At 35.8% G+C, this 15,594-nt stretch overlaps 1 protein-coding gene across 2 annotated transcripts in view; it reads right to left on the bottom strand.

Annotated features, from left to right (window-relative positions):
* ADK (adenosine kinase) overlaps window positions 1–15,594 on the bottom strand; it is a 299,743-nt gene that overhangs the window by 138,546 nt on the left and 145,603 nt on the right. For both annotated transcript variants that reach the window (XM_034065123.1, XM_034065124.1), the window contains exon 6: window positions 12,581–12,689. In XM_034065123.1, the coding sequence (XP_033921014.1) occupies window positions 12,581–12,689 (109 nt within the window). The remainder of the gene's footprint in view (window positions 1–12,580; window positions 12,690–15,594) is intronic.

Genomic DNA, 15,594 nt, shown 5'->3' with positions numbered 1-15,594 from the left:
GTGACATGACTGCTAGTGATAGGAAAATTAGCAGATGCCATCAGATTACCTTATTCACTGGTAAGCTAGCCTCCACAGTTATATCAGTCTCAGGTTCCTTAGTTACATGATTTCTACATATCATTTTATAGTGTTTTTGCTGTTGCACCCCTATTTTCCAACCTGAGCTATCACTCCATGAACAGAGCAGCTAGTAATCACTTAACAACAAAACCGAAATTAATTTTTCTTACAGATGAAATCAGTTCAACCTAGTGCTAAATAAGAAAAAATCAAAACAAAACCAAAACCCAAGCCAAAAAAACCCCAAACTATTCTAGCAAACAGCTATCTCCAAAAATGACAGCAGCATACTTTCTGTAAAACAGGACATCTGGTTAGGGAGCATGACTGAAGCATGACTTCAATATAAAATTGCTGTGCTAGATGGACTGAATAAAGCAGACACTGTGCCTCCAATTACAGGGTTTTTAAATACCCTTTTCTGATACTGACCTACTAAATGATAATATTGAATGTTTCTGTTGTTCCTTTTACCACTGTACAATACTTGGTACCAACTCTGCAATTGGAAGGATTACTATGTGGACACTTTTGCTCAAAAGAAAAGAAAGGTGACACCTGCTTTCAATTCTACTGACATAATTTTATCATCATACTGATAAAACTAAGAACTTATTAAATTCACATTCTGAAGGTTTGGAGGCTTTGTAATAGAAAGAAGTTCAATGCTTTCAAAGTAATCAGAATCTGATGATTTTATTTAATGCATTTACTGTGCAAATGTTCAAACATTTGATCCTACTGCAAATGAAACCTCACAGTATTCCATATAGGAGGATATTCTAAAAAATTTAACATTTTCTGCTCCCCTTCCATGAACTATATTTTACACTTCTGCTGCTACTGAGAAATGCATTAAAGGCAGGTCACATGATTTCCCTCATGTCAACAAATGATGGCTCAATTAGGCAGATAAGAATCTACAGCCCTCAGCAGAAACTCTCTTCAGCCCATTCTCAGCAGTATAAAGAAGCACTTAGGGACAGCAGTAGTTCTGGGAAATGAATACTTGCTATCCTTTATTATACACACTCATTGAAAATTTCTCTTTTTCTTCAAAGAAAATTGGATCCTTCATGTTGCTGAAAATTTTCAATCACTTCTAGTTTGTGAATTTTTTCTACATTCAGCTACAGTTCATGATGAAAATCAATATAATGGTGAGGAATTTTAATTTTAGTACATTGCTCTGCTATTCTAAATTGTCTCTCTGAAATAAGATCTCTTAATAAGTAAATGAATAAAAACTGTTAAGTTTTGACTCTAGTCCTCAAAGGACAAGGGAAATTCATATTTAAAGATGAAATTAATTCTTACCTTACTTTGCTGTGATCAAGTGCCTTAAGAACTCCATATACAAAGTGTGCCAATGATAGCAAGCCCAGCTATAAATGCCAATACTCTCTTGGGTGCTCTCAAAGGGTGCTAAAGTTGTTTCTGCTTACTTCCAATTGCTCACTCCATCTTCCATGCCCACTACCTGCCATACTTTTGCTGAATTTCTTAATTTTAACCCTATTGTGAAGAGAAATCTATTAAAAATACTGTGGTCTATGACTTCAGGTTATGCAGAGAGAGTAAGACAGAACACTCAGTACCTCCCCTCCTTTTTTTTCCATTTGTCTCATTCTTTAAGATTTTATGACTCTCTATAATGCTTAGCCTTTACTTTTCACAAAACACCTCAATGTTGTTCAGCACCAATTATACTCCATATGGTCTTAAAAAGACATGTTCAGAGGCATATGCTGAGGCATATTTCATGCTAAATACTGTTAACTGCTGTTCCCCACCATTTTCCAATCTGCAGGAAAGTATTGTTATATTGCATCTGGCAAGACCATAGTTAGCAAAAAACTATTAGGAGCAGTGGCATTGTGCAAAGCAACTTCAATGACTTCAGTATAAAAAGTGTCACAAGACAGATGTCATCTACCGATTGTCAAGGGTTATTAGCCACACATGAGGAATCTTGTGAGTTACAAAGGTTTTTGCTGTATCTATAGACTATGAGGTCTGAGTATGCTGATATCGATGGTGAATAGTATTGCCAGGTATTTATCAAATGATTTTGACCAAGCAGCCACATTATTCAGAAACATGAAAAAAACCACATTGTCCTTAATCAACATACTCCTGCCAATAAAAACTTTGGTGCAAGTATGATTAGCCTGAGAAGGTGAGAGCATTTCTGCTAGTATAGCAGCTGTTATAAACTGTTTCCACATTAGGGTGCTTATGCTAGACAGAAGTGTAAATCCCCAGGAGGGTTTTCCACAGCAGCTGCATCAGCAAAATCCTTCTATTATAGACAAAAATCTAATTGCCCTTACCTTTTGTATAAGTCAAACCATTGCAAGGATTAGCACTGGTGTTTTTATTTTGCTCATACTGTTAAAATAACATCATCAGTCAGCCCTACCTGCTACCATGGTGTCTGGATAGGTCTCAGAAAGGAACAGTGTCTACCACTGTTTCTGCAACTTCGGACTTTCTTCTAAAACAGCACTTATTCAGAGAATTAGTATTTCCTTAAATATTCCACCCAGGAAAAAGGTTTATTTTGGCCAAACCAGACAGTCTGAAGCACGTTTACCAAGCAGGTAACCCACTGCACTGCTGACTGACCATTAGCCCTGCAACTAATGCTCAGCTCTACCTTAAGGGCACAGTTCCAATTCTTTAAAAAGAAACTCAACAAACACCATAAAGATCTCAACTAAAGCAGATGTCACTTACGAAAGTGGAAAAGTCTTTTCCTGTGTTGCGCCAAGGCCAATCCAGGATCTGTCTTACGTCCCATAGTCTCTTATAAATGAACAATCAGAGCGTGTTTTGGGGATTAGTCAATTCTTGCTTCAAATAAACCCGGTAACATATAGGGCTCACAGGACTCTTCTACTTCCTAGAGGGCCAAAGAATCTATGGCAAAGTTGTAGAAAGCCCAATCTGTAAGGCATACTATGCACACATTTAGTATGTTATCATTGAAAATCTGTGCAGAAGCATTTTTGAAAAATATTTTCTTCTAAGCACACAACTGCTAAACACAACGTAGCATGCAAATGTCATGGAAATATTTTTAGGATAATGATTAGCTATGCTGTAAAAACATTTTTCTTTTTAAAATTATAGTTACTACTTGCAGAATCAAAAAGTAGCCCTCAGGTTTCTATCCTCCTTGCCACCTCTGCTATTTCAGAACACCTGTAGTCTACAGTGTAGGTCAGTGGCATTCAGTACAGTCCAGTCTTTGAGCTAAGAGGAAGATTATATGTATATTGTACTATGTGTATGTATTTTAACATTCTATAACTTCAGTGCAAAAATTTCTCTTTGAAATAACAGAGAGCTTAATTCAAAGGTTAACTCAACGGTGGGACTCAATGATCTGAAAGGTCTCTTCCAACCTAAAAGAGTCTATGATTCTGAATCATTCATCATCAGTTTTTGCAAGGGGGGGAAAAAAGGTTTGTGCACTGTCCCTATTTTTTACACACACATGATAACACAAATGATAACTGAATTTTACACACAAATGATAACTGAAACTATCATTTCAACTTCAGACCACGGAATGGGCTACCATAAACAGCTTAATACAGCTTCCAAATTACACATATGCACATAGTTTCTTCTGTTAAAAAAATAAGCTTTTTCATGTAAAACAGAGTACAATTGTGATAGTATTTGTATGTGGTCCTTTTAATGTAGCAGTTGATGACAGAAACAAAGATTTATATTCCAGGGCAATGCAAACTATGACATCTCCATGTGTTAATGAGACCAACTTCTTCAGAAAAAGGTGGGACCCTAAATTTTAATCAGCTGTACACAGATTTTGGTAGTCAGCATCCACAATAAGCAAGTTACCGCAAATCAGAAAAATTCACAAATTCCAGTTTCAGGGAACAGTCTTAAAATAATGATTCTTTTTAAACCTTAACAGAGAAGTACTGAAACAAATCCAAGATGGAACCAATACTGTTTCAGTCGGAGCTTCTAACTCCTCGATTTGCTGCTGCTTTAGTTTTGAGATTTTGCTCTAAAAAGTTGACATGGTAACAGACAAAATCCTTGTGCTCTAATAGAGAGAGCATCTAATACAGACTGACATGCAAGAGGACCTGTAGTAAAAATTTCCCTCACCCCTTAGATTATGAAGGCTTTCCTTTTTAATTTACATCTAAATGGTGTGTTAAGTCTGCCCAGACTTTACATCTAATTTGAGACCCACTGTCCCTAAAGGTAGAGGCATCTGGAACAGAGGTCTCTGCAGTGGTCTGCGGGCAGCACAGCGGGTCCCTGGCCCTGGTGAATGCCTCTTCTCAGACTGCTACAAAGCCTGATTCAACCTCTGCAGACAAGTAGTTTGCAACCAAGAGACTTATTTAGTATTTCAACAGATCTACAAATTCTACTGATGAAATAAAAGTATGCCCTTTCCTCTGCCAACCCCCCCCCCCCCCAAAAAAAGAAAAAAAAGCAATATACTTTTAAAAGTGTAATGCAATCACAACCATTATGTCAATGAAAATTACTTGCTGGGTTTATCTCTGTAGGTATCTGTCAAATGCAAAGCACACACAACATCTTTGGAGTAATAATGATGTTTTATCATTTTAATTACAAACACTTTCAAAAAAATCCCTAAAGTGTACCAATTGGGGTGGTCTGAATTAACAGTAGGTTGATAGCTCAAGGGTAGCAAAAATAGATTGAGCTACCAAATTTCATAGTAGTTATAGCAGCTGTTTTGTTGCCTCAGGGAAGCTGGGTATTTAACAAAGCAGACAGCTTGGCATTGGCATCTGATTAGTAATGTGGGTATTGTTGGACAGAATACACGCAGTTCTATTGTTTCACTGTTTGATTATGAATTTGGAGGGCTATGGCATCACTTAGTTTTTAGAGTTGGCTTCTCTGTGTTCACTTACAGGTACTGTAAAAGGATATTTTTTCACTTATCACTGGCTGCAAGTAGGGAATATTGTCTTGAACATGATCGATGAAACATGACGGGATTTAAATGTCAGGGTCAGTTTCATTCCCATTTCTGTGCCAAAATTTTGTTGAATCGACTGCATAAGTTTTTCTAATTGGGGAGGAAAGTGAATAAGGTGAAAGCCTGTTCTTCCCTTAGCACAGGATACAAATTATTTGGAATTTTAAATCATTTTAAAACATCATCATTTATTCCAGTTTAACATTACAAGGGAAAATTTCTCTTCACAAAAGAAGTCTCAGAGGAAAAATCCAACTGTTGGGGTTTCTGGGAGAGGGGATTGATTTTTATTCTTCTAATCCTGCAGTAGCCTGACAGTTTGGATAACCACTGGTAAGAGAATCTCCAGTTCAAAACCAATCTGCTTAATGGTAAAAATCTTAGTTAACATGCTTTATCTAAATAGGCTTGATCTTGGGGAATAACCTTAGCACAAACAACAATATTACTCTGAGGTTTGCGTTTGAACTTCATACAGCCAAAAAGACCCCCCACGTGGCTCTTCTCTCTTTCATTCTTTAAGTATACATCACAAATTATTGGTGCTTGTTGGCAGAGTTCAAATCACTGAACTCATTGCAAATAGTCTACTTCAGCTAGAAGTACATTCTTTTACTCTATCAAATCCATCTGAGGTAATAAGACTTGATGTTTTATTCAACAGAGCTGAGGAAAATTGTTGCACAATAGGTTAATTCAAAATGGCAGCATAGAAAATGCATCTGTCAGTGGGGATCAAATTACAGGGCAAGCTCCTCTCAATGCTTAGAAAAACAAGTCTGCAGTTCTACAGATTATGTGCATGTGTGTGTTTAAAGGGGTGGGAAAGGAGCTAAATATCTGAGCTAACCTCCAATTAAAGTCAATCATAAAAACAGCCAATTTAATGAGTACGGATTTCTTTGGGTAATTATAACACCAACCACTTTTTTTTCTCCCTCTCTTTTAAATCTGTAATTCTGCCTTCTTGTTATTGCTTGCTTTGTCATTAATCGCCTCGGGAACTTGATTTCCTAGCAACAGACTCTGCCACCAAACATTTGGCTCCTGTTCAACATTTTCTTTGTGAAAAATGGCACTGCTATTGCTGCCTGGCTGTTGCAGCTAGACTGGCTGTGTAAGTGCTCTAATAATGCATTCTTCTGACAAACACCCAAAAATCACATGATAAAAGGAGCGATGACTGAGCTTCACTAATTACTGTGCTGAAGAAGTCTATCTGCAATTTAAAGGCTACTGGGGCAGGAGGAGAATGACAAGAAGGAAAACGTATATTCTTCATATAAATAAATATAATAAATAACAGAGAGGTGAACATTTAGAAATAAATATTTTTATGATGTTAGACAGATCCACACTGGTTTTCCATTAAGAGAAAAAGAGGTACAATCTTTCTTGAAAGTTGATGATATATTTTTCTGCATAAAATACAAAGCATTCATCCTTGAAGAATGACACCCTGAGAATCAAACTTCACAAAAAATAGGAAAAAAGATTTCTAATCCACTTTTTCATACAAATCACTTGAGAAAACTCTGCTAAAATTGTCTATGCATGAGAACATATACCTGAAATGGTAGCATAATGCACACAGCATCCTGAAGACATCACAGAATGACATAACATCTGCTGGTGGCAGTTTAGACAAAGCTCTTTTTTTTTGCATTTTGATGCAAGAAATGAAGCTGTGAAATTCTGTATTTATGAGTGTTCTTCCCATATTTATTTTGGAAGCCAGTAAATGGCTGATTTGCTTCCTGGTTAGATACAGCACCTATCATGTCTCCACAACAAATGTATCACACTTCAGTTATACCTTCCAGAAAATACAGTCCCTCAGGATGGTGGGTTTCAGGAAGGTGATGTTAACCACGGCCAGCAAAAAAGGACACAACTAGCAGTCGCTAGCCAAAGCTTATTTTTTATGATTAAGACATTCAGAATGGCATTTTCCTGGCCATAAAACCTATTCATTATTGTGAGAAATAGTTTTGCATGTCAAATGGCATACATACTGATGCCAGAGCACTGTGGTTGAAGTTATCAATGGAAAAAAGCTATTGTGGAGTTATTCAAACAAATGTCTTTTTTTTTAGGGGATATTTTGATTCCTGTCAGTGTCTACATCCCTCGTTTCCCATGATGCACACACAGACAAAAGAAAAAAAAGAAAAACTATCACAATCCATTGTAAATTATCATACTTATCATACCAGTAAATTACAATAAAAATGCCTTCATTGAATATGCTTCTGAAAGGAGGAGACAGCACAAAAGAAATTTCATTTATACTTACATTGTTATAATAACCAGCATTTTTTCTCAAGTAGAATAGCCAAACCCCATGTAAAATACTGTAGAATGTTATTTAAGCTTTGCCATACATTGCTGACATCAAGCTTATGTTTTGACACTCATGCTGAAACCAGATAATTCCACCATCAAGCCCACTACACCACCACACTGTCTCTGCTTAGACAAGCACTTAGGCATTAGAAAAAAATCAATATAAAAATACCACAGTATTTGTTGAAACATACCAGGGTGGCTGGAGCTTTAAAAAGTTTTCCTTCTGCAGATAAGTATGTTACATTGGGTTCATTACAACATGCTGCAACGCATTTCCTACTTGAAACTCAGCCTAAGACCAGAATACCTGGCCTTGATCAGAAACCATCATTAACATCAAAATAAATTACACTTGCCATTAACTCTGTGAACACAAAAGAGATGCTGAAAGTGGTGTATATAAACTAACTGTGGGATAACAAATCTAAGCAGTATTATAAAATCTAATACTTTTATACTTAATGTATACTGAAGGGCATTACCATTGAGAAATTTCTCCTATTTGCTACATGGAAGCAGGAGAAGGGAATGGTTTAAACTTTTACAGACTGCGAAGTAACAACAGCCCATGCAAAGCTGGGCTAAAGCTTTATCTCCTCTGAAAAGAAGATTGTATGACAATACTGAAAGCGAACAAGCCAAAATTCAGCTGCACAGAAGTAAGTCTTAGCACTACATAAATGCTTCATTGCTCCTCTACCCTCTACCTACAATAGGAAGCACAGGAGCTGAACTGTTTAGGCACTGTAAATTCAAAGTTAAGACAAGAGATCAAAATGCAAAAAGTATGGTGTAAAAATGTTCCCACTTCTCTCTAATGGACACAGGTAAGCATGAGCATCAGCAATGCCATACCTATATGAAATGACTAGACAAGGAGTCTATGTAAATGCTAATGAGAAAAGCTTTGAAAGACACTACTTGTTAACACCAGTGCTTTAAGCACAAAAACTATACCCTCAAAATACAAATTCAAATACAGTCCCTAAACAACAATCAACTATTTTCCTTTGTACAGAAAAGAGACAAGCATGTTATTAAAGGAAGATCTGTTAGGTTTTGGGGAGAAACTTAACCAATCCATTCTAAGCTAAGACTCCAAGTTACTACAGACCGGATACTGGATACCTAACTGCAGTCAATACTGCCATTTCATATGCTTAGTACACGAAAGTATTTCAGAAAAAACAAAACAACAAAAAACAAAACAACAAGAAGACCCAAAGCACAGAAGGAACTTTCAAGAACACATTTATACTTCAGCACAAGATAATATTGGCGTCAAATGAGAGTGTTTCACCCATTTAGTGCCTCCAACTGCAAACATAAAATGAATGCAGGTGTTGGACTGAAGAGCAAATTGAGTAAAGCTAAATAATTGGCAGAAATAAAGATGGCTAACTGGAACAAGAGAAAACACACATATGGGAAGCAGCACACTTGTGGCAGTAATGTTCAAATACAGACAGAAAGTTAAAATTCAGCTGTCTATATGAGCAAGCAGTTTCAGTTTTCACAAAGTTAAGATTTCACAAGGTTAAGTGCAGATTTTCATGCAATTAAGCATTTTCTTCTTCCCTTTTCCATTTTTTCCCATTAAGAAAGGACAAGTGCAAAATTCCTTACTCTCATAGAGTTACACAGAGGTGGTTAATGGAGTCGAATGACAACTAAAATTCTCCTTAGTTTTTTTTTTCTCTTAAGTGGATTATGTTTTTAATCAAAAACATTGACAACAAAAAAAAAATCTTTTTACCCCAGGCCTTTTTAAGATGAAAATTATTAGCCATATACTGCAAGTTGCACTGAAAATGTTGAAATGTTTGTGTGCAGTGTCAAAGAAAATGAGGAGCAGCAACTTCCATAAATTTCAGCTGGTGTTAAAGATATTGATGATCTTAAAAAACAAACCCCAAATCCCTAAACCATAAAAAAACCACAAAAACCCCACAACCCAGTACATGTTGTAGAGTTTAACTTAGAGATGCCTACATAAATACAGTACCAGCAGCAGTTTATTAAATGCTTCTGAAAATAAGGCAAACAAGGTGCGGAGATGTGGAGTTTCACCACTCAAGTTTGTAAGATGCAAATCTAATAGATAAGAATTCTAAACTGCAAGTCCTGACCAAAAGCATAAATTCACAGAAAGAAAGAAAAAGAAAAAAAATAACATCTTCTCACATCAGGTTGTGTCCCATTCACAGTTTCACAAACAGAATTACAATGTTTAGTCTTATCATAAGTCTCAACTTATTCTGAAATAAGGAAAATGTCTGAGAAAAAGACATTTTCTAGCCCCAGTAGGAACCAAATAAAATCCCTCACAGTGAATTCTAATCAGACACCACAGCACAGCTAGCTGATCCACAGTGAAATGAATATGACAGACAGGAAGATATGATGTCAATGGTAGAAATTACTGCAAGTATATGAATTATATCTGGAGAAGGGAAAGAAATTGCATAGAGTTTGACAGCACATGCAATCTATCTTAAATGATACAAAGTAGAGTAATTTTAAAGGATTAAAATACACCTTTAAAGTTTACCATCTTTGAGAAAGCTGGGGCAGCCTCTGTATTTTGTGTCTATCTGTGATTTACAGGGTCCTATTCTTTGCTAGTCTTTCTCCAATTTGTCTGCCGGATCTGATTACCAGATGGCTAAAATAAATGTATTGTGTTCATTCATGGTAACAGAAGTTGTCTTTAAAGGCTCTGTCACGGCTTCACTATCTTTTCCTTTGTACTTACTCCTTCCTCTGTAAATTGATTAGATTTCAGAGCTAAGTTTCATCTGAGGACCATTCTGTTCAATGCTGCATTGAAAAGCATATTATCTGTTCTAGGAAGCACATACAGATGACCACAGGATATCACAGACCTGTCTTAAAACAACAACTGCCCTGCTCTGCCAAGAAAATAGATTGTTCTATAATCTCAGGACACAGATTTCCAGAATAAGTATCTATCACTCACATACATTCTAGTGCAATCCAATAAATAGGTGACAGTTGGACAGAAAGAAGGAAATGAAAAGCAACATATGCACAGTGCAAACCCAAGGAAGGTAACAAGACTAAAGTGAAGACAGACATCAGTAGACAAGGACTCAGCTACCCCGTACCTTAGGAATGGTAATTGTTCACTACACGGTTTTGTTTAATCTAGTAAACTGCTACAAACTTGCAAGTAAAGAAGCTAAATGAAGGAAAAGGTATGAATGTATTTTAGCATGAGCATATATGGTTCTACACATTGTCTCCTTTCCTTAAGGAGTTACATGTGCCACCTGTGATCTTAAATTACAACAGTCTTAGAAATGTCTTAGATGAACCCGAGTGTGTGCTTTGCTATGGTGTGAACCAGGCTCTTTACCTAACAGATCTCCTCTTGCAGTCAGATGCTTCCCTAATCTGAATTCCACTTTGAAAATTTATAGCACAATTTATTACCACTTCAGTATTATTTATTTAATCATTAACATATGAACATCTTGGGGTTTATTTTCAGTTTAGTATAATAATTCTCTTAGTCAAAGCTTGGATGTCATAGGACTGGCACTTGAAGAACAGCTTCAGTGTACTGCATCACTTAGTCAAAATGTAAGTGATCAAACTGACTGAACACAGAAGAGTGGCTTCAGAGCTAAAATATGGTGAAGACTGTATCTTAAAAAAACCCAAGCTGTTGTTCACCTCATGTAACGTTTCCCATTTATCCTGGAGCTCTCCTCTAAGTTTAGTTTATCTAAATCGCATCAGATTATACCTTCATTGGTAATTATAAATAAGCATGGTAAATAAAAAAATCACAATCAACAAACCAAAAAACAAACAAAACCCCCCACCAAAAATAAACAAAAAAACCCCCAATAACCCAAACCAACAAATGACCAACTTAGTGGTGCAGTACAGCTTTTGATAACATCTGACACTGGGTAACATTCTTCTTTATTCAACTATACTCTTAGCCTTTCAGTATTTTTTTACCCAATAGCATTAATTCTTAAGTATGGTATCCAGAACAGACTGAGGTATAATTACTGCGAAATAAAAAACTCAGAACACTTGAAAAACAGAAATAAAAAGTGAGTATACAATACACCGATGTGTTTTTTCAACTGCAGCACAAACATATGGTCAGAGCAGTGGGATGTATTTTCTTTGTGTACTGAGAAGGTTATAAGTATTTTTGACAGTTATAAAGGGGCAGTCTTGGCCATACATAAGAATCAATAACAACCATGTAAAGCCTACAGCAGTGCACGCTAACAGGCTGTAGGGGACATTAACACTACCTAAAAGAAATAACTGTATTTTCAATGAACTTACTCCTCTTGGATAATCAATTTTTTACACTTCTTACCAGCTGTTCCCGCATAGCTCAGGTAGTGGAATGGAAGCAGCTGTCGTACAGAATCCATATATTACATGCATGTTACAAGGTTTTAATCTGTCATAGATGTTTGCTAATTTTGATCAGTCATATCAATTTGGGAGCAAGATGAAAACAAATTCACCACTCCTATTCAGGCAAGATGTAATCTACACAAATACACTAATCTGGTTTGATTCATTCTGGATAACAAAAAAAAGAATACTAATTGTGAATCTGCTAATGCCCCATCCTCAAACCCCCTTTATTCCAGGAGTAAGATTTCATCATTAAAATCAGTTTGCCCCACCGCCCACATTCAAGAGATTTGTCACAATCATTGTTTCTGAAATATTGAGTTATAAGGTGCCATAGTAATTACTATGGAATAAATAGCAATTAAGATTGTTCACACAAATAAGCTCAAACTGTTTGCAGTGAATAATTATGCTAATAGTGTTTTTCTACATAATTTGTGCATCCTTCACAACAATTTACTAGAAAATGTGAAATGTAAATTTGATGCACTACTACAAAAGCTCTGAAAATATGTGCAGTTCTTATGATTTTTCCCACCAACTTTAGAAAGCACACAACTCAAACATACTTCTACATTTGTACATTTAAATTCAAAGAAATCAAACTACACTGAAACTGAACCAGTCACGTTCTTTCATTGTATTCCTACAAAATCATCCTAAACCATTATGCAACAAACATACTCATTGCTTAGACCTCACAATGTTTAACATGAATTTCAGCAATTTGAAAGAAGCTGAACTTACTGCTATATAATAAACTTTGGCCTTTTCCACCAACTTCCAGTTCTTCTCCAAATCAAGATGCTTTTCCTTCTTATAGCAATTAGCAGCAGCAAGGTTAGCTACAAGAGACCTGAAAGTGATTAAAACCCAGGCATTAGATCCCCTTTAACCAACACTACTACAAATTTCTTACAAAGAACAAATTTCTCAAAGATAATCAAAGATCTTAATGAACACAGAAACAGTTAACAAAGAGCACCATAAACCACATATACTTTGATAATTTTTTAACATATAAATATCTTAAGTCATATAGTAAATACTATTTAAACTATATTTTTAGTAATGTATTTTAAATAAAGCTAAATACTTTATGTAAACTTTCACTATTAGACTGTTCATGTGCCTTCATTTGCTTAGAATCAACCTTTGCTGCAGTTTGTGATCAACTCCCTCTGTATGGTATAGCATCTGCAGATTTTCATTAAAACTCGTCTAGTAACTAACACCTAAAGGGAAGTAGCTACTACAGTTTATCTTCTCAAAGCTATTTTTCACTCATTAGAACCCAAACACTGATGCATATGTATGTCTTACCTTTTTATATATATATATTTATTATATTTTATAGTTACATTATTTAAAAGGCAGTTTGTTTGGGTTCCCCCCCAACCCCTCCATTAGGTTCATACTTGCCAATGGCAAATGAAAAAGGGTCCCATTCCTACTTTTAGATGATGAACTGTTTAAAAAAATATTTGGCTTAGCTGTGTATTACTGGAAAACTACCAAAACTTCATCTGTACTTCATTCTTACTTAACAAGTTATAACACAAGTCATGGGACAAAACTTCCACAACTTCCATTGGCAAGAACAAAGACACTTGTATCATATTTAGTTTGTTAGATATAAGATACATTCTATTTTAAATTCTCCTCTTCAGCCATTCTATTCCGCTTTATGAAACACAAAACAGTTATAGACAGACACTTAAAAACAGGTCATAAAAAGATGGTTATGCACTAGCTCTCCACTCTGGCTATGATGACCAAATCCTTCTGTGCACTTTTATTATGATAAAGTTTTATAACATCCAATATTTAGTGAAGGTAATTTGAGAAACAGACATTTCCATGCTTGCATAGAGGGTTTTAAATATAATTTTCATGATTTAACAGCCATAGGATGCACCTTTAACATTAACACATCATTGTTTCGTGATATTTAAGTATATTAGCCAGATAAATGATGTGTAATATGCATATAACATATAGATATTGAAAACTTTTGCCTTCTCCAGTGTGTATACAGCTGATGCTGTAGATACCACCCTTTTCAATGTAAATGCTACTACAATCCAATGGATCAGAGTGAATTGGTAATCTGCTTCTACCAAGTTATGCCATGTGCAGGTGTTAGGAGCAAACTAAACTAGGAATTCTTGACATTTATTTCACCTCAAAACAGCATCTTTTCACTATTATCATTTCTCTTTGCCCTATTCAATAAAATAAGAAAAAACAAACAAAGCCCAACAGAATCCCTTATGAAGACCACAACCAAGTCTCACTTTCAACTTCCCAAAGCACTGACAACCCCTATAAGTTAAACAGATCAAGTGTATTAAACCAAAAAGTTAGACTAACTTTTTCTGAATATATCAAAATACTTAGCACAGTTCTGTGTCATTTCAACCCAGGAATATTCTTGGGGCTCATCTCTTTAACTCTAAAGCATAAAGGCAATGAGAACTAATGTGAATTTTGAAAATATAATCAATTTAAAATTTATAAATCAATAGATTGAGTCTCTCAAAGCAGTACAAGTAACAGTGCAAGAAGTTTCAGCCTTGATGAATATTATAATTTTAATTACAAGAAATCCACTAGAGAACCAAGTAAATCCAAGAAAGACACGCATAACCCTGGTAATTTTCTGTAAACCAAATTTAAAAAGCAAATTAAATCTTTCAGTTTTGGCAAATCCTAAATATCCACCAAGGACCTAACTGGAAAATTCTTGTCTGCCTACGTATGTTGCTAAGTGTAAAGCAATTATGTTCCAGAAAACTAAACAAAGGCTTTCTATATGTTTCCTTTCACTTATCACGTGCCCATGAAACTGTAATCCTAGCTCTTTTGCTACATCCAACTGTAGAGATGCTCTGCACATGATGTGTAATAAAAAATCATTACACTGAAGACAAAGCACCAGGATTTTCCAAATTAAAACTGTAACTCAGACAGCACTAAGTTCAACATGTGGGCCACAGAGAAGGTAGACGTTTTTTCAATGAAATACCATAATTGGAGACAGCCAGAGTGTTTCAAATCAAACAGCTTAATGGGGACTCTGTGCATGCAGGTATTTCTGAGCAGAACGCACAAACCAAAGTCACAAAGTGTGGGTGCTACTTTAGAGTTTAATCATATGTTAGGATTTTCTTGAAAAGCTCTAAGAAAACAAAGCGTATTAGCATTGCTAAGCTAGAGAATTCAAAATGGTGATCACAAATCAGCTCAGAACCCTCCCCTGTAAAAAGCTAGACAGACGTAGCAGAAAAAAGAAACATTCGCATAAGGCACATGGAACATAAATGTACACAGCCACTCACTGGGAATACCAGAGAGCTACTAGCCAGCTCCTCCAAAAGAGACAAGAAAGCTGAATCACCTGAACAAGGAAGCTAGAATGTACCTCAACTGGGACAAGAGACTGATCAATAAATAGAATTATGAACTGGGGCCAGGTTGAAGTGTTTCTTACAAATACAGAAAATTCTGAAAATCAAGAAACAATCAGAGAACAATTAAAGATGGAGAACAAAGTTGCTCTCACTGTAGGAGGGCGGGTTGCACAATGAGGTCTTCAGTAGCATCCACTGTTGATTTTTTTCTGTCTCCTCAGGGAAATAAGTGTCTTATATTCCCTGCACATTCTCAAGAATGCTCTGAAAGAGTGATTTACATGAAGCCACTGTCTCTAGTATTTGAGCAAACATTTGATATGCTGCTTAATAAGTTATAGAAGTACT

This window comes from Melopsittacus undulatus, chromosome 8 (genome assembly GCF_012275295.1).
Source record: "Melopsittacus undulatus isolate bMelUnd1 chromosome 8, bMelUnd1.mat.Z, whole genome shotgun sequence".
In the NCBI taxonomy this organism is placed as follows: Eukaryota; Metazoa; Chordata; class Aves; order Psittaciformes; family Psittaculidae; genus Melopsittacus; species Melopsittacus undulatus.
This window is presented reverse-complemented; position numbering and strand designations above follow the sequence as displayed.